This window comes from Manduca sexta, chromosome 27 (assembly GCF_014839805.1).
Source record: "Manduca sexta isolate Smith_Timp_Sample1 chromosome 27, JHU_Msex_v1.0, whole genome shotgun sequence".
Lineage (NCBI taxonomy): Eukaryota > Metazoa > Arthropoda > Insecta > Lepidoptera > Sphingidae > Manduca > Manduca sexta.
In genome coordinates, this window is record NC_051141.1 from 18,527,927 (window position 1) to 18,549,391 (window position 21,465).

At 35.6% G+C, this 21,465-nt stretch overlaps 1 protein-coding gene across 1 annotated transcript in view; it reads left to right on the forward strand.

Moving 5' to 3' along the window:
* Positions 1-8,391: 8,391 nt before the first annotated feature.
* The window catches only part of LOC115440528 (protein Jumonji), a 40,561-nt gene continuing 27,487 nt past the window's right edge, over positions 8,392-21,465 (forward strand). Inside the window, exon 1 of the mRNA XM_030164873.2 lies at positions 8,392-8,657. Within this exon, the coding sequence (XP_030020733.2) occupies positions 8,638-8,657 (20 nt within the window). The 5' untranslated portion in view covers positions 8,392-8,637. The remainder of the gene's footprint in view (positions 8,658-21,465) is intronic.

Genomic DNA, 21,465 nt, shown 5'->3' on the forward strand with positions numbered 1-21,465 from the left:
AATATCGCACAAAACATGAATTAATAACGGTATATTTACGAGAACGAGTTCCACCGTGGTGCCAATGGGCAGAGACAGCTCGAAGGATTAATGACGTGTATGTCAGTGGCGTCGCAAAAAAACACGGTAAGTACCTACATGTTTGGTTCCAACGTTTTCCAATTTGAAACGTATCTATTCTTCGAAAGGCAACATTTCCCATATATATTCTCTTTGGACAATATTACCTACATAATACTATTGTGTCAATATTTTTATTACAGCACGTGCATAGCATGAAAATTATGTAATAAATCCAGTTTGTTAAACGGCGCTTGCCTTTTTTCCGTATGTTCATATAAACATCGGTTTTTCAACAATATGTTTGTCGGTAAGAGACGCCCATACTTATAACATTTTAGCAGAGTTTGTAGATTTGCCTGTCTGCGGTACTATGGTTTATAAAGGTTAAGGGTTAAAAAATATTTACTAGCGCAGCGCTTGTAATTTACTTATATTGATAAAGTGATTAATTTCTTTATTTTACTGATTATTTAGTCTTTAGTGAAATATTTATTTAAAGAGCTTTGATACCCTACAGAAAACAATGAATCTAAATTAAATAATTTTACTTCGTATTTCATATTATTATAAAAATATTTTATGTACTAACTAAAAAGTTTACTTTTAATTAAGGGGCAGAATACACAGGTTTATAAGTTTGAATATTTAATAAAATTTTAACTAACAATCATTTATATTAATTAGTTATCAAAGAGATCTAAGATATTGGTACTATACTGTTTACTGTCTTTTGTATTTACCTAATATAAATTATTTACACCTGATTTAGTTTATACACATTATTGCGTTGCACTCACGACACGCAACACCAGTGCGGACATCACACCCCGCGTATAACCGCCGATGGAATAGGGTATTACACTCTTTTTTGAAAAGTGTCTCAAATTAATCTTAAGGTGATAAAATACCACTAGAAAATTTATAAAAAAATATTCAGTCAATAAGTGCACTTAAAGAAATTTTTAAATTTTGCCGCGTAAATAAACAAAAACGCTAGAGGCCACGTTGCTGTCGTCATCTCGACAGTAAACATCAAGTAACAACGCTGTGCATAGAGAAAGAAGAAATTATTATAATTTAAAATGAGCCATCCATATCATTGGTGCGTTGTTCCTGAATGTAAGAATACTAGAAACGCCGAAAAAAATCTGGATTCAAGTGCCAACTAATATAACTGTGAGGAAAACTTGGTTACAACTTGCGAGAAGAGATCCAAATTTATTATCCGAATAATTTGTCTATTTCGATAAATTAGAAATTGTGTACGCGTATTGACACTTCAAATAGTTTACAGCCTTGATGACTTCATGTCGTGGCGGCACTCGTTTCGCATATTTGTAAAACAGCTAAAAAAGTCAAAACTTTGAAATGAATTTAAAATTTTATTTTTAATTTTATGAACTATAACTACTATTTTCCGATTGCTTCTTGATTAAACTATATTTTTTTTATGTATTTTTGGATTTTTTCTCACATATACTAAAATACCCTATTATAAGAAGGGAAAAAAACTTGTTCGATTGTATCAAACAGTATGGAGATTGTAAATATCTAGAGCCATGAAAATAAATTTGAGATTTTAGTTTTTGACTAACCCTAAAATTAGTACGGTAAATGAAGGAAATAAATTATTAAAGCAATTGTAATAAAATTTGGAATGAGGATATCTTAAACTCTTATTATAATAATAAAGGAGTATTGGTAGATAAGACACGCATTGTGAAGTGAAGATATTTCTCACTTTGAGTTCCTGAGCACTGGTGGCTTGGATCTTGCGTCTCGCCATCGGAGGATGATATCTTTAATTTTTATTTTTAATTACTATATCAGAGTATGCTGATCAACACGTAGGTACCTTTTTCGCATGAATAAATTAAAAAAACATATTTTTTACAAAGAATATTTAGAATTGGCGTCTTCTGGGTCCAGGTTAGCCAGCCCATATTAAGCAGCGGTGGCCCGGTGGGTATTATATTGTAAGTATATTTTGACATCACTTTTTATTTCTATAATTGTGTAGTTGTGACCGAGTTAGAAACGTCACTTAAAAAGTTAGTATGAAGTTACTCTTAAATTTCTAAAAAGAAATATATTTATAACCCATAATTAACAAACTGTGTCTGTTAAGCGGTAGCTTATTTTTTAACCGACAAATAAAATGAAGGAGGTTCTCAGTTCGACACGTATCTATATTTTTATGTTAGACCACTCATAACTTATTACAGAGTAGACCAATTTTGATACGCAATGATTTTTTTAACGGATAAATTATACTCTGAAATTGGTCCCATAATAATTTTGAACAAAATTTCTACCCGTAAGGGTGCAGAAAATAGAAAATACTTAATAACTTTTTAACAAAAAGATTAAACTGATCAAGAAACTGAAAAAAATAAAAAACCTGAATAAAACAAGAATGAAAAATACGGGTAAAGAAAATGTAAGTACACATTGGGTTCACCCAATTTAAAAATAATACACCGAGTTTGTATGCAACATTTTTTCCGAATCCAAAAGACAATGAATCTAAATTCTTTAGTTGAGTGTTTAAAACTTGACATTGGCCTAATGCAACTAAACTTCGAAGCCATAAAAGGAGAAAGTTAAAATTTTGCCATCTGAACATAGCGTAAATAATAACTGACCGTCGGTATGGATACTGGAAGTGCAATAAAATATCAATAATGTAGTAAGGCGTGTTGGGGTAAGATCGTAGGAGGTGTAACAACTCGAACAACTCGCAATCGTGTTATAATTTTTGTTTGTGGAGAACATTACTTGCGATCCCATCTTGTTTTCTACGTTCCACTAATTCGCATGAGTGGTTCCGTCAAGTAAATAATATTTACGGTGCTAACAAACAGAATACCGGTATTTCATCTTAACCTGGCAGACCCGGATTAACCCTATGCAAGAATTTGCCTAATTCTAATTGAGTATTTACTGTTTTCAAATAATTTTCGAGCTATATAGTATAATAAAGCAAATAAATCTTGTGTATTGTTCCCCCTCGCACCGAAGGACGCTCTCAGCGTCAACGCCACACTGCTGTCCATCCCGGGGGTCAACCGAAAAATGTGCAAGAAATGCACAAAAATGTACTAGGGCGGACAGCCCCCTGCTGCCCGCCGACGACCCCCTTCGTGGCCCCTATAAGTCGCCTCTTACGACAGGCAGGGGTTTACCGTGGTGGTATTCTCCAAACGCCCCCATTCCACAGGGCGGGAGACGCCGGTCAGTCGTCCACCCGGCGCCTCCTATGTCTCCTCTGACGGCGGGAGGGATCGGCCCTCTCCCGATCCCTCTCGGCGCTCTCCTTCTGCGAGATGACCGCCTCGCAGAGGTGGGCCACCGCACGCCAGGCCTCCTGGCTGCCGACCATGGAAGAGACCACAGCTGGCAGCGAGAGATCTCCTCCGATGACTGACACGAGAGCGCTGCGCTCATCGTCCCAGGCTGGGCAAGACTCCAACGTATGTCGGGCCGTATCCCGCAGGCAGTTGTCACAATGGTGACACACGGCGCTAACCTCCGTCCCTGTCATCTGACACAGGTACTCACCGAAGCACCCATGCCTGGTGAGCACCTGTGTCAATCTAAATGTTGCCGCGCCGTGGCGCCTGTCCAGCCACTGTGCAAAGACAGGACGCACTGCCGCGATGGCCCGAAGCCCCGCTGACGGGGCCTCCAGCCTGAGACGCCACTCCTCTACGGCGGCTCGCCGTAAGGAGGCCCTCTTGGCCTCCACCTCCTTCAGGGCCGGACGCTGACCGCTCCTGGACGCCTCCTCCCTTCTATGAAATGCATTGGAGAGAGCTTTGGCGTCCAGATCCCAGGGCAGGAAAAGATCAGAATATGCTCTTTTTATGAATTTTTGGTCCCCGTAATATATACTTACAGTTTTAGAGAGTAATTCGAACTATACCTGTGAAGGTCCTATCTTTATTGCACACATATCTAAAAGTAGACCTATTACCTTAGCCTTATAAAATATTAACTGTTATATTTAAGGAATTAAAAAAATATAAGTACTTACTGAAGTACTTATACCATTTAGTATACTTACATAAGTGCTTACTTATTTAATAACATGTAATCAAGTTAATGATTTATTATGATGACATCTATAGAACTCTTGTAAAAAGTAATTCGCGGATACTGTTGTGTATGCTGAAAAAGCGTCCGATTTTACCCCAACGTACCCTATAAATACATATGAAGGTATCAAATATGTATTCATATCAATATAATATTTCGATAAGTACCATTTGAAAGAGAATATTGCCAACCTAAAAATATAGTACTTACTTACCTAAGTATATGTAATCTAATCTAAGTATCTTAATAAAACGACATTAGTTATAAATATCAATCAATGGGTACTTCTATCGTCAATAACTTTATTATGTAGATATTACGATGGTATTAAAATTGGTGAGAATTAAAAGTGGTAGGAAATCTATTGATTATAAATCAATAGATTTCCAACGAATAGAACATACGGCCTAGGGGTCGCAATACCGGACCATTTTTCAAAACCGGTATTTTCGGTATTGACCTAATATAAATTCCGGTATTCCGGTATTTCCGGTATTTGAAGAAATATTAGAAAAATAGGAAATATACATTTAAGTTAGTAATTAAATGTCAAATTTTAATGACAGCTTAGTGGTTAGTTAAAGGCTGAATGAAAAGAGATTATTTTCGTAAGCCAATGTTCATGCCGTTCTGATTTCTGAGAGCTGGCTCAAACCTCACTTTCCTTCTACACTTTACCCCTTCCCTAGTTTCATTTTGATTAGAAATGATCGAGTTGACAGGAGTGGGGGCAGAGTCGTAATATATTTACGTAGCGACCTGAAATATAAAACTGTAATACCTTCCTCTGCTTCTTATTCTGCTTATGCGAAATTTCTGTTTCTTGAGGTTTGGGTAAAGAGAGTGAAAACCTTACTAGGTGTTATTTACTGTCCCCCATCTCTTGATTACTTCTCCAGTCTGGAAACAGTTCTGGAATCTATAAGATCAGTATATGCTTATCACATCATCATGGGTGGATCATCATAGATCTTGTAAACTCCTTACTGTCCTTGATTCTGCTAAACTGCATGTCCTACCACTGCAAGCCACCCACCATAATACGGATAGTCATGACACTTGGCTTGACATTATCCTCACCTCTGCTCCTTCTTCTGTTTTCTCCCACGGTCAATTCCCCGCTCCTGCCTTTACTCACCATGATCTCATCTACATGTCTTACGCCCTAAAACCTCCCAAGTTCCCCTCTAAGATATTGCACTTGCGTAGTTTTGGTCGCATTGATGCGGATAAGCTGAAAGGAGATGCTGCTAACTTTAACTGGGATCATCTATTGGCAGCCACCTTTGTTGACGATAAAGTCGCAATTTTTAACCGTGCTGTCACTGCACTCTTTGATACCCATGCCCCTTTAAAGAAATTAAAATTAAAACGTGCTCCTGCACCATGGATTACACATGGAGTTAGAATGGCGATGAGACGTAGGGCTTCTCGCCGGTACAGATTGGATCGTTCGGAGGAGAACTGGTGCCTTTTTAAGGCTGCAAGGAATCGGTGTAACCAAATAGTACGTAATGCTAAACGCCGACATATTCTCAGTAATATTTCTTCTTACTCGCCAGCCAGTATCTGGAGATTCCTCGGAACTCTGGGTATTGGCAAAGTTAAAAACATAGATGTCCACGTTGCGACTATTGGTTTGGATGACATTAATCAACATTTCACATCTATTACCATAATTGATCACCAAACTAGGCGTCGTAACATGGATTTCTTAGCGGGTCTATCCAGGCCTAACATTAATACTTTTCATTTTTCTTCTGTTCCGTTGGGTGAAATTAGAAAAGTCATACTGTCCATTAAATCCAATGCTACTGGCTGTGACAACATCAGCCGTCGCATGATAATCCCTATCCTGGACCAACTTCTACCAATCATGTCCCATATCATTAACGCCTCCCTCAGCACTAGTATCTTTCCGTCTTTGTGGCGGGAAGCTATTGCTATCCCTCTTCCTAAAATCCCTAACCCATCACTTGCTAAGCATTTCCGTCCCATATCCATTCTCCTTTTCTCTTGAAAGTGCTCGAGGTCTATGCTCACAAGCAACTGTCTGAGCATGTGCACCGAAACAACCTACTGTGCCCACTCCGGTCTGGCTTCAGGCCTGGCCATAGCACTATTATTGCACTCCTCAAAGTGACTGGCGATATCAGTGCGGGCATGGAGGATTCCAATGTCACTGTTTTGGCTTTGGTTGATTTTTCCAACGCCTTCAATACAGTCAGTCACGACATTCTTCTTGCAAACCTCTCCCACCTTATGATCTCGCCCACGGTACGGTTGGTGCACCTAGACGATTCTTCGTCTAGCTAGCGTGATATAGACTGTGGCGTCCCTCAAGGCGGCATAATCTCCCCATTATTGTTCTCTATCTTCATAAACCTCTTAACACAAAATCTTCAATGTGCGTACCATCTGTATGCTGATGACTTGCAAATTTATTCTCAGGAGCAAGTCGATTGTGTGTCCACAGGTGTAGATAGGGTAAATAAGGACAATTTCGGCCTTTCGGTAAACCCTGCGAAATTGCCATGAAATACCAGGCCATTGTTGTAGGCAGCTCAAGGCTTTTAAACAGGTTGTATTTTACATCTATTCCCCCTGTTATGTTTCTCAGCTTTGTTTATCTGACAGCTTGCTCTTTGTTCAGCTTTGATAATCTGACAGACAACTAGAATTCAAGTTGTATCACAATATTAGCCAATCCCAACGGCCCTACGTCTACGCACTGCGAAGGCTGCCATGTCGTCAGCACTAAGAAACAGACTTGTTATCACAGCAATGCTCCGTCCTTAGATAAATAACGTCTATGAATAATGAGGATAGACTTTAAAGAACAAAAAATATTTCTTATAACAATTAACAGTTAACACCGCTATGCTTAGGACAAAACAAAAGTAGCAATATAGCCATAAGCCATGTATTTTGCTCGCACTTTATAGAATATACGCCTATACGAATGAATGAAATTGCAAGCAGTTTAAATTTTTGCGATTTAAAACTCGAAAAATTAATAATTATACACACATTTTGTACTGAATCTTATTTTTATAAAATACCGAAAATCCCGGTATTTGTAAAATCAATACCGGTATTTTGAAGTTTTTAATTTGGTCCGGTATTCCGGTATTTTCGAAATCCGGGATACCGGTTTGCGACCCCTAAATTACGGCCGCTAACCGTACTTCCGAATATTCTAGAGCCTTCCTCACCGAATAGTCGAATATTACAAAAAACGTATTCAGTCGAACGGTGACGGAAAATATATCTATCAACGTGTTTTGTTCGTTTCTTCAAACTATACTTTATTACGTATATATATACTCACTCCCTCTCCTATGCCGAAAGAAAATAAACTACCGCCTAAAATGCAGAAAAAAATGTCTGTAATCTATCATAATATGTAAACTTACTTACTTTTAATTACGATATATATCAAGTGTATATTACTTATTTGCAGTTTTATAATATGGATCTATTGATTATTTTTGATCATTATAAGGAAAATATGATATTACTTTTTCATGGTTTCCGCGACTTCTGTTTGAGGCCAGTGTAGTATTCTTATTTTAAATCCCAAATTATCGAAATTCGAAATACCTCACTAGGCCACGCTATGATTGAAGCACAGATAAGTAATCAGTGCTGCCAATTTAGTGGAGTTTCCTCTACACTAAGTGTATCCAAACCGCTCTTTCAACGGTAAAATATTATTGTATTTAGTAGCTAGTAGATTTTCCTTATAGTGAATTAATTTATAACGATTAATATTAGGGAAGACTTTTATCTAAATCATATGTGTTGTGCTACATGATATAACTTTTTATTATAAGTACTAAACAAAAGTAGCCGAAAAAATTACACTATGCGCCCCTAGTTTTGATATATTTTTTGGCTCATTTGCAATAGTTTGCACTGTGGTTTGCAGTTATTTGATAAGGATACGGTGCTATAAAATTGGAAACACAGTGAGTAAGGAGATAACAAATCAGTGTTTAAACTTTGAGGAATTTATCAAATTTTGGGGCTGATGTAGCAAAATTTTTCATATGTCAATAGATTTTTTTGCCATATTAGGGGAGTTACGGAAATGTAAGGTAAATTATAGGGTTACATTATTAAAATACATTAAAAGCTCTTGTTTTTATAATGTTCACTGACATAGGAATTTTAAAAGATCCTGAGTGATTTTTGGGCCAATATCTGTGGGAAAATTGAAATCTTAATTGGAAACACTGTAATTCATTTTTAATGGCGTACTTTGCATCGTTTTCTATCTACGAGTTGAGTCCGTCATTTTGCGTTTACGTAAAGAATTACTTCTTATTTATATTAATTGTATCTCTACCTGAGAGATTAACCACGATTTCTCCTTACCACTTGTTTTGTAATATTTTTGTGTTATAATTAAGATTTTTTTAGTGACGTTAGGCGCGACAGCCCGGGAGGCGCGAGTAAGGGCGCGCAGCAACAATGAAGACCAAATTCAAAGGGTAAGTGTATTTTATTGTTTTTATTAAATATTGCAGTAGATTTCCATATTTAATAATCGTGTATGTCATCAACGGTTGTCTGCAATAGGTTGAAATATACATACTGCCTTGAATCCGACAAAGATTCTATGGCCGGCACTCTGTAAAAATAATCTATATTTTATACATGTTTTGCGCTACGAATTTACTGGGAAATCAGATTTATGACTACAGTACAGGAGATATTACTTGCGTGTACGTATCGATATAATCGAATTAGTAGTTACCATCCTTTATGGAATAGTAATTGGAATATTGAATTCAGTCTATATTGCACATGCGCAGTGCCGTATTTATATTTTTTATGAGTGTAAGTCACTTTATTTCCGCCGCCTCATGTGGGTAGGTTTATGTATGTATGAAGTTTCTAAAATACTTAATAATTTTCCATTTATTTGTATTATGGAAGGCACTAAAGTTAAATAAAGAATGATTAATTAAATCCAATGAGCGTCTTCTGAAATCTGCCGCCCCTAAGAGGCTGCCGCCAAATGCAGGACTGCACATGCGGATTACCCGCTGTAACCACCTTGCGGCTCATAATGATGCACAAAATATTTTAGTTGTATGTGTAGCTATGTAGGTTTGGATACAGAAGGTGGTAAATACATAGACAGGTGTGCAAATCTAACAACTAACTTGAGTCTGGTGTATTCCATCTTTAATGTACTCTGCTACTTTATTTTATATATAAACATAGTTGAGCTGGTATACTTAATGTTTTTTTTATAATCAGAAAATGCTGGTAAATATTGTAACTTTGACTTTTGCATAACCCACACCTGAGTTCGCCCCGTGACCATGAAGGCTTGTAGTTTCCAACACATCAGGACAAAATATAATACTAAAAAGTTTAATGAAATCAGTAAACTAAGGCAATTCTTCCCTTCAGTTCATACTATTTTAATTCCACCTGCCTTTAAACGGTTCACTTGTTCACGGTGCAAATTACCTAAACACAGATTTACTTGGGTTTTACAACTAGCCCCCAGGCTTGTTTGTTTGCTTTGGAGGATCTAGTCTAAATATTATACTCTTAGTGGTGCTAAGACCTTCTTGCATCAATCAAAACAAGGTTAATAACATATTAAACCATTACCAGACTGTAACATAGAAATTAGTGCTGTTACTGAATCCCGTTGGTTCAAAATGGTCTAACATGTGAGTGAAAATTGGTTTTTGGTGAAGGTAGGTATTGGAAGAAATTTTACTGTTAATTATAATTGTCTATGTGGCCTTCTGAGTGGTATTTTAAAACAAAAGGCTACTTAACTTTATTTTTTTAAGCTCCCTATATGCCATGCACGCATCCTTCTATCTAATCTCCATTTCAGGCATAACATGTATTCATGAGTTGATATTGTTGTTTATAATGCTGTGTATTATTAATAAGTTGGTTTATGCCATCATGGAATATAACTAAATAATGTGTTTATATGGAAAAAATCTATGACTAATAATTTTTGACCATGTTCGACTTTTATTTTAAAATCTTGGAATGCCAAAATAAATTACTTATTTCAGTTCAGTTTGAATTCCAATAACAAGAATAATTTTAGAGACATGTAATAATTTGGCGTTTTATTTATTTCGCGCCAAAACATGGCGGCGCAATCGGCGCGCTCCGAAGTTATATTCGGAGATGCATTTCTTTCAGCCAGTATTGAATACACGCATTTTGTCACCCAACTAATATCACTAAAGGGATTTGCTTTTTTTTAATATGTAAGTTGATTATACTGAATATGGTCCCAATAAGTCTGTTTTGATTGTCTATGAAAGGTCATACAAAATGAACGAACTGTGCTGATTTGTGACTATATATTTTGATGCATTTGTTTTTATTATAATGATGCTCATGTAGCATCCTAAGCTTATAAATTAGAATAATGTTACCCCTTTTTTGAATTCTTAACTTAATGATTCCTGATCCCAATAAATTTCACATGTAATAATTGTATTTGGTATAATTGACATAGCAAAATAAAATATCTGAATTTATTTTGAATATTTCTGGAAGCAGTTATCATCAGAGAAGAACAAGCAAGAACATCTGGTGTTGCTCTTTTCAAAATCAATTCAAGGTTATAAATGCACTCTGCATGAAACAGAAAATAAATTACTATTAGTTTTTTTTAATTTTGTTTAGAGCACTCTTTTTGTACTCGCATAATAGGTTATTAATTTTTAATTCCCATATAAGTGCACAAACATCTCAGGAATCATGAAATGATTTCATAATTTTTATTCCAAAATATATCTTCACTACACACACTCGTCTGCCAATTTGCACTAGGCCAGTGTGGGGGACTAATCCCTCTCAGTAGTAGAGGAGGCCTGTGCCTGAGGACAGCATAATACAGGGCTCATAAAATTACACTTAATACTTAGTTATAGTAATGGAAATGGACAGAACAGTCCACACAAACATCACGGGTTCACAAGTATCATGCATGTTCAGTCATCGGCCTTCTCAACCATGTTGCAGGGAAGTGTCTAACTTGGCACAATGCACACTGCGGGATGTCCCCTTAGAAAATGCGAGGCATGTCTACCTCTCTTATATATCTTATGATTTCTCAAGAACTTAATAACTAATATAAACTAGTAGACATAAAAACACTTGGTGTGACTACAAAAAAAATACGATATTATGTATATTTCATGGGAGTTTTATGTTAAATTAAAGTACAATAATTAAACATTTATGGAATTAAACAAGTAAAACACAACACAACATAGTCTGAGATATCTTAACACTGAAATAATTTAAAATACACATGTTTTGATTACATTGTTGTGTTAAAAATATAACACCTAAAGAGCATTTTGCCCCCTTACCAAAATACATTTTTGCTTTCGTATTAGATCTGTAATTCTGCTACTTGTCCAACCGTTTCTATGGAGATATCCCAAAGTGTAACGACTACATGTACAGATAGTTTAGTAGTATGTCATAAACAAGCCGCTTACTAATTAAAAATAAAAGAACATTTACTGAAATTAATAACATGCTTACAAATCACAGGAAAATAGTTAATAATCTCAGGCCATTTTATCCACTCTATATCTTGTAAGTAAGCTTTATTTGCTTGGCATTCACCCATGTTTAATCTTAGAGGGAACTTTCATCTTTTTTATAAAAGTATACACATAAACCATTAACACATTTGCTCATTTTTTGGAGCCTGGTTTTGTGATTGTCTTGATCATTTTAGTTTCTAGTAATTACTATGAAGTCAGTATAGTGAAAAATTGAAATTTGTGTACAAAATTGATTAATTTTTATTTAAAAGATTAAAATTGCCAAAGCTTTAGTTGGCCTAGGGCAGTAAAATTAAGTATTTCTGTTAGGTAAGTACCCCTATTTAGCTTTCTTTTCCTATCAATTTTGGGACTCACTGTGTATTGTGTCAAAGTTATATAGAATTTTGTCTTGTTTCTTCTGATGGATAATACAACTGATTATTATAACAAAACAGTAAACACTGAAAGCATTAAAGACATATACAATGTTAAATCAGGTGGATAATATTAATATGCAATGAATTATTTCAATCCAAAGTATGTGTGTTAGTATAAAGTTTTATTATAACATATTTATGATCTTTGCACATTGCAATGAAATTTGAAGACTGTGTTCTCAGCAATAATAGTTATGATAATCGCATTTCTACACACACGTTTACCAAAACAACAAAAAAATCAAACTTCATTAAAAAACTATTAAAAACACACTTCATGCATGCAAGGGGTAATAAATTATAACTACTCGACTTATGGGTAGTTGAAATAGGTAGTAGAGTTATAATTAGTAATGTTATGTAATTAATAAAATTAATGCTTAAAAATTATTGTCTATAAGTTAAAGATAAAAAAAATAACATTAAATTAAAGTTAGAAATATAACTGTTAGGGAATTATTGGGGGAACAAAAGGGTGAACATATTTCATGTTTTTTTTATTACATTGGTTTTTTACAGTTAACCGACAACCATAAGATGACTTCATTATCTATAATATAAAAATGAATCACTAAATGTGTTGGTAAGCGCATAACTCAAGAACGCCTGGACCAATTTGGCCAATTCTTTTTTTTAATATTCGTCGAAGCTCAAGGATGGTTTTTACGGCGAGAAAATATCAAATAATTCCCGGAAAAACCCTAAAAACAGTCTTTTTCTCTATCCCATACAAACGTTTTCTAAGTAATACGTAGAGTCAATTTGAGCTTTATTGCTATTGTATAAAGTTCACTGTTGTCTAAGCAATGTAGGTGTGTTCCTAACATCAAAGCAGTGTGCGTTGGAGCACAGAATATAATAATGTAATGGCGCGTTCTGAAACTCAACAAAAGTGATATCGCATTGTGACTAATAAAATAGATAGGAACAAAAAACTGTCATATTACAAATCTTTTTGACAGGACGAAGTCTGTTGGGTCCGCTAGGATATATGTATAAATCAGTTGATTCGGCTACTAACCAAGATGATGTAGTCAACTATCCACCGGAATTTTTAAACTCGCTGGATTTGCCAGGATTGCCACCTCACAATCTTCAGTTAAAGGTTGTATCGGTAGTTATAAGGTTGCGAAATGTCAACCAACGGCGTCTTTGCAACGGCACACGGTTAGCGATAAAAAAATTACTAAACAACGTGATAGAAGCAACTATACTGAAAGGAAAGTATAAAGGAGAAGTTGTTCTCATACCGCGCATCCCAATGATTCCGACTGATGTGCCATTTGAATTTAAAAGACTACAGTTTCCAGTGCGGCTTGCTTTTGCTATGACCATAAACAAGTCCCAGGGGCAATCATTAAGTGTTTGTGGTATTAATCTGGAAAACCCATGTTTCTCCCATGGTCAATTGTATGTTGCCTGTTCCCGTGTTGGAAAACCATCAGATTTATTTGTCTATGCGCCAGGGAATCAAATAAAAAATATTGTATATCATAAAGCACTACAATGAAAATAAAACTGATTTTTGTTAATAATTATGATGATTACCAATAAAGCGATTACTTACTTTTAAATGCTTATATCTGTTTTATTTAATAATTATTTTTTATTCACAACGCCCTATCACCAGGGTGAAGGTTCTGTTCAGGAGAATTTTTGCCCCGACAATAAAATAGATAGGAACAAAAAACTGTCATATTACAAATCTTTTTGACAGGACGAAGTCTGACGGGTCCGCTAGTTATTAACTAATATTGTTTTACTCTTAACTTTTGATGTTTGGTTTTCAGTTTTAATTGAATTAAAAAAATACTGATGGTGTTAACTGCCTCCATAAGTTATAATTTATAATGAGAATTGCAATAATTATTAGTGAAATTAAAAGTATAATATTTTTACTAAGTTAAATTAACAGAAAACTTAATGATCGCCTGTAGTAATAATGATCTCATATTTAATAATTCTTTTCTTTTTACCACTTCTTTATTAATTACTAGCTTCCGCTCGCAACTTCGCCCGCGTGAATTTCGGACTTCAAAAATGGAGCCGGTCGCGAACGTTCGAGAATGTTCGTTTTACGAAGCTACTCGCTAGGTGATTCGCTAGCCTCTAGGTGCCAAGCAAGCCGCCTGCCTGTGCGTTCGCGTCCTTATATATATACAAAAATAATCCTTATAGCATGATTCAGTATTCACGCATGATGGCTTATTATTAGCGTATTTCATGTATAACTTTGGTGTTTCTATACCGATTTCTATGATTCTTTTTTTATGGAATATTTAATAATGTTAACCTTTTTTAATTAGGGATGACTGAGAGTGTTATAAACGTAAGAGTAGACAAATATAATGAGAAAGCTTCGAACTGCTAAGCTATCGGGAGTTACACGTGTTATTGTGAGTCAACCATAAAAGATAGACATATGCTGTCGTGGGATATTTTTACATAATTTTAAGGAGAACATTTTCGTCATACATGATTTCTGTGTAGCTTTAACCATTAAGGTTGCACACGCGACGGAAGCTTAAAAATGGAGTAACTTCTCCCGTTTTCCCAACATTTCCCTTCACTGCTCTGCTCCTATTAATTGTAGCGTGATGAAAAGTATACTATAACCAGCACGGGAGTATGACAAATAATTGTACCAAGTTTCGTTAAAATCCGTCGAGTAGTTTTTGTTTCTATAACGGTTATACAGACAGACAGACAGACAAAAATTTTACTAATTGCATTTTTGGCATCAGTATCGATCCCTAATCACCCCCTGATAGTTATTTTGGAAATATATTTCATGTACAGAATTGACCTCTCTACAGATTTATTATAAGTATAGATATAGATTATTATTGATTGCACCAGCGGTTGACAAGCCACGGCGCGCGGATCACAAGTTGCTTGTGGCTGTTTTGTAAATAGAAATCATTTTTAGGTATCCCAATAAATAAAAGTAGTTCGGGGCTCGATAGAATCCCTGGGAAAGCCTGGATGCTAACCTTCGAGTTTGTTCTGCTGAAGAAAGAGGGGCGACCTGCAGAGTCCCTATCAGCCCTTCGTGATGCTCGATAAGGTGACAAAATTTATCGACAATATCATTCATGCATGCGTCGGCCGAGCACCAGGATTGACTTGAGTGATGTTTCACATGGCTCGGTGTTACGGAACGTGGTTATCACATGAGAAGAGTGTCGAGAGCCGCCAAGAAACCGAGATTCCCTCCCGAGACGTGGGAAACGCCATACCGAGCGCGGCCTTCGGTGCGCAAGAGCTTCTGAACTTTGCCATGATTAGAGACGTGTTGCGAGGCGGCATGATGCAGGGATGGCTGTTTTTAACTAGGCACATGCTGAGAACCCGTGGACGCGACGAAGATAGCTACCGCGCGGTTTTGGTTGATACTTCGATGTGCGTTAGTGTGTGTTGTTAGAAACTCTGCCTGATATTTTACATCTCCACCGGTTCAACATCGAGTTGTTAGACCCTAACATATCTCAAGTTATAAATTAAAAGGTATTTATTATTTACATTAAGTGCAAGTGCGGTCCGTATTTAGTTAATTTTATTATGTGGCCCTTGCGTGCCAATGACGAACGCTCGATTGCACCGATTATAGTTGGCGACTGAAAGTCTGCCGGCCTAACTACTATAAAATTTATGAGTACGTCTGGGAAAATAGGAATGGGCTACCTTTTATGTCTTTAAAATAATTTAAATATAGAATTAGCAGTATGATATTTTATACAGTACCCAAACATTGATTTGTTAATTTGAAAATTGCCTAATTTTAAACCGACTTCAAAAAAGGAGGAGGTTCTTAATTCGACTGTATGTTTTTTTGCGTGTTTGTTACCTCATAACTCTTGGTTGGGTGAACCAATTTGGATAATTCTTTTTTTATTTTAAAACTGGTGCTTCCCGCGTCGTCCTGTATAAATTTAATTGTTCTTGGACCATTGACTTCGGCGATACGTAAGCAACCTCTTAAAATGATGTCGACTATGATGTCCTCAACGTATACTGATTTGTACTGAAAATAAAACCATTTTAACAAAACATTGTACCGCCTTCAAAAACCACTAAAAAACAAAAAAATATTTAACATTACCTACAGTTTGCCAATTTTAGAATCGGTGCCTAATAGAAATTAAACTTTGCCTTGCCTTAATGACGACGGATAGGGAAAGGGAGAGAGGGGATATGAAGGAAGGATCACGGAAGGGTTGATGTGATACTTCCAATGCTGAACTATATGCCTCGGCCCATGATAAAATATGCCTCACGCGTGAATTTGGTGGATAAACCAAGCGCAGATTCTTAAAATAGCTTATAAAAGTATTATAATAAAAAACCTGATCCTCAACTTAGGGAATAAAATATTTGTATTAAACTGACTTGTGTACACGACTTAACTCATTGCATTGTGTATGAAAATTTGTTACAAAGCTTTTCTGATTTACCCTTCGCGGTTCATTAAAACATAATAAATGTATCGCGTGTCTGGGGAAACTGTCTGCAATTATCTTCGTCTGTGCCTGACAACTTACATCGCTTATAAATTGTTAAAAGATGGCGCCTGCCGGTCGCGTACTGAAAATAGACCTAACAAGTAGTATTTGCCTGAAGCTTATTTCGTTATATAATATTTATGCTTATTGATTGGCCCATTTACCTGGACGCGACAGCGCTGTACTGAGGATAAATTTAAATGTGAAATGCGCTCGATTTAGCTATAGAAAATTCTTGATAGTCCATTTATAGGCGTGAATTTCGGTATGTAGAGAATTTTGGTATGGATGGATGGATAATGTGAAAGTGTGGATAGTTATCATTTATCAGTTTAACAATTATACTGTACATAATGTATCTACTACAATGTAGCCGCAACTCAAAGAGGGATGTGTGGAAATGAGATATTTTATTAGATTATGACGTGTCTCGTCGTGGCAATAGGCTCACTCCCTTTTTTACGAGACCTAGATTAGCTGGTAATATGTGTTATACCCCTATCTATTCCTGGAAAGAGGAAAATAGCAATATGTTGTATGAATGTATAAAGGTTTATAAAAATTGTTACCTAACTGTGAAAGACAAAACTGAACACTTTCTTATATCGGCCAGTGGCACAAGAATTTTGGTGGCCCGTTTCAACGAAAGTTTTTAATGTCCAAAGATTTATGCTGCCTTTGATCACCCAAATATTTAGGGTGCTATTACGGGTACTAATAAATTCGCCTTTACTTTGGTCCGATGTTAGTGCCGCCTTGGTCGGCAGCGACACGTTTACTTTTGACTATACAATCGAAAATAGGTAGGTCTGGCGCAACTTTTGTAAGTGTTTTTCCTCTACTCTGGAAAAGAAAATAAAGTCCTAAACTAAAGTAAAGTACTACTATAGAAAATTATGATCAAGTCATTTAATAGTATTTTATTTTTATCAGCTTTTGTGTCCACTCGCCATCCTAATGACATTTTCTCCTGGCATTGTTTGAATTATTTTGTTTTAATATCATCCATACCCTCTGAAAACATCTTACTTAATTAAGTCACCTACATATCAAGCCAGTATTTGAGGGACCGAGCTGGCAGCTACTTTGAGTTAACCTCACCTTTCGCAATCAATAGGTAGAATGCAACATTTTAAAGTCTTGAATCCATTTTAAATTACAGGAGATATTACAGTACCTTAAATGAAGATTAAAAAAATATTTTGTTACCAACAATTGTTTATATCAATACTTATGAATTAATTCTATCATTTATGAAGTGCATTATCATTATATTCCTTGGTGCTCATATATATACCTTACACCGAGAACTCAAAAGTGCAGTAATTAAAATTCCACTTACCTACTTGAACCCTGCAGCATTTCTTTGAATAGTTGGGAGCAAATTCGTTTTAACTGTCTGCATCTCGAAATTTAATTTAAGCGTTTGAGCCATGAAATATAGAGGCAAGAAGTCATTCCTTATTGGAATTTGCAGCAATGCGATTAAAATTCCCCGGGTCTCCTCTAACTTTCTACGGAAATATTTAGCTATTGGTTTTTCTTTAATATTCTGTGAGCTCATATCGCGTAAATCGGACCACCAACAGCTACAAAATTAAAAACTTGTAAAATGTAGGTAGATATTGTAACTTTGACTTTGCGGAGGACTAACACAGAAATATCGGGAGAAAATTATAATATAAAAAACCCCGATAAAATTCGTAAAATAGTTTTATTTTAAAAATAAATGATATATTAAAGGAGTAGATAAAAAATTAGCAACAAAGCACACCCAAACTACTGTACGGACGGTTTGAATTTGTTACGAGTATATGTCCTGTGATGTTGGAAACTGGCCGTGTTAGGGTTGCCAATTTTTTTTTTTATTTATTTATCATATGTTACAATATATTTAGGTTCGTTCGTTCGTTACTATCTATAATCGAGAGACAGTTTGAAATTCGAATCCCTATTTATATTTAGGTACAGATAATTTAAGCATCTTTGCAAGCATGCGCAAAACTTGGATGGACATAGATGGAGATTTGACAATGTCTATGTTTTAATGGTTGGAGACTTAATGAAACCCCATATATGAGGAACGACTTTATTGTGTGCGCGATATCGGTCATGGCAGGAACGGCGCAGGAAAATGGCAACGACAGTGTTGCGGTCTATTGAGGTATGACCATAGAACAACTTTATTTATTGTTGTCTATGTGACAGTCTATGCATGACCTTAGATTTGATTAAATCATATACAAAATCATCACATACTAAACTTCTATCCTTTAGGTTTTAAAAAAAAACAACTGTTTTGTGTCGTAATTTGTAATAAGAATTAAAAAAAAAACTATCTGCGGTTTTGGTAACTTTTGTAGTTAATCTCAAAAAAGGATGTGGTTTCATTTTGTAAGGGCATTGTCAAAATTACCAATTAGTACTTGACCAGTACAAAAGTTGTACACTATTTGATAGCAGTCATATTTTTTAACTAATAATAGTTAAGTACTATGTAGTTATCGGTTTGTCGTGGCGCCACGTCTGTTACCACTCCAAGATGTTATGCTAATGTGATATGGACAGTATTAATCGCTCCAGTTACCGGCAGCTCGCGGCTCCGATCCGTTATAAGAAATTGATTGCATACTGCATGCAAATGCGAGTTATAGTTAGAAATAAGAAGAAAATAATATTTATTTTTAGGCGAGCCTATCGCCATATCGGGCACAAGTTCCATACAACGAGAGCACTGCCGTACCGAATATACCGTTCTAATGATATGATAAATCTGAACAATGATTATGCCACGTTTGTGTGTGTACATTTAGTTTTTATTCTCATAATATTATTCATTCTCTTCCTTTAATGAAACTTCTTGCCAACGTGACAACTATGAAGAACACGCTCTTCTATTCTGCGTAACACTCGAGATTTATGCCAAAAAGTTACCATTACATAAAAAATTACCGGGTCTGGTCTTACAATTATAATCATCCCTTTGGTTATGGACGTATTTTTTTATAATGTAAATGATCGTTGTTGACAATCCTCAACAATACTTATTCTTGATACGTTGTCGGCCATTATTAAAAGACACATTTTACTGTTGCACGTAAATTTTGAACGTTGATATAACAACATAAGTTTACAGCAATTAGTGTCAATTTGTCTTCTGAAGTAGTAAGTCGTAACTGTTGCATGTAATATTTAATGTTCGCTACTAACGTATTCATCGATTGTATTTCTTTCAAGTTACAGCCGTTTATATTCCTGTTACATGGCTTTTTCAAAATAAATCACGAGCATATCTAGTAAGGTATGAAGTACTAAAGTAATACGTTGTGATCAATTAAAACAATTCAATGGGAATAGGGTACCGGACTCGTTTTTGTTCTTTACTTTTATAAAATATTTACATAATATAAATTATAACACAGAAGGAATTTTTAAAATCCGGTAAAAAATCAACAAGTTATAAGTCTTTGAATTTCGGTGGAAGGGGTAATTAACAAGAAACAGAAAAGAGACGAAATATCCACATGTGACGTCATCGGGAATTACGACGCGAGCGAAAGAAAGAGATGAAGCGATATCCCCACATCGCGCCCACTTCTGCACATAACAATATTTTAAATATGAATTACTCGCTCATTTTTTAACCAATTTTTATGCAGTTTTCGCAGCAGTGCTTCTTTTTCGTATTATTAACCATTATATATAGAATAATGGACAAAATCAAGCATAGGCCGGTCCCCTATTCGTGGCAATGGTCGCACGAGCAAATCTGGTCATATCTTTATTCGGTCGTATAGATAAGAAATTATTCTTTTGTAATGAAAATTTAACCCCTTAAAATTTAAAAAAAACTTTTGCAGGCAACTCGGCTCCGGCCTCGCTCGATATTGTATCTAGTGAGCGGCCACTATTTAAACATTTACTTCCTATCTATTGCTTTTCGTGTTACCGCCAATCGCCATGTTAGTTTCTAACAGTTTGCTATTCCGAGAGCCAAGGGTCGCGTCCATTCAATTTGTATACCGCCACGTGGCAATTTTAAAAGCATTACCGGTTTCTTTATCACCTTTTGGCCGCTACGTATCAAGGCCACGTGGGCTCAGTAAACACATCCCTATATCAAAGTTGAGTCCTAACAACTGGACGGACAGTTGCAAACTTTTATATAATAAAGTTGATGTGTTTTTGTACAGATATGCAAATGCATTCCAAAGCATTTGCAGGGTGGACTGTAACGTCAAATATTATTATTATCTTTATATATACATTTATTGAAGTTTTTTTTTACATTTTTATTCGTATCTTAAAAATAACAATGCATATAAAAAATGAATTACTCTCTGATGGCGAAGTTCAAGACCCAAGCCAAAGTTAGGGATTCAAAATGAGGAATCCCCGCTCCCCACTCTCATGTGTGCCGTGTCCAGCAATACTGCCTCTGATCTAACGGACAATTGAGAAGATAAACTTCTAAAGATGTTGTTCGAGGCTCTGTGATATGCACAACTGGTTGTAATATAAACTGGTAATGCAACTATAATATTATTTAAACATTTTAAACAAAATTCATAATTATTATTAATTAAAGCATAGTAATCTCTCGTCACTATCTGGATTTTGGACACCACTTCGAATACAATCAGGTGCAGTGGGGGTCAATTTGCCCGTAAAAGTAATAATACGCATTTAGTTTTGAGGCTTTAAATAACTGGCATTATCTTTTGATTTGTATCAATTATGAGATCTCACTGGTCTGGTTGTGTGAAACTCAAGATTCATTCAAATTCTAAATCCATTAAAAGT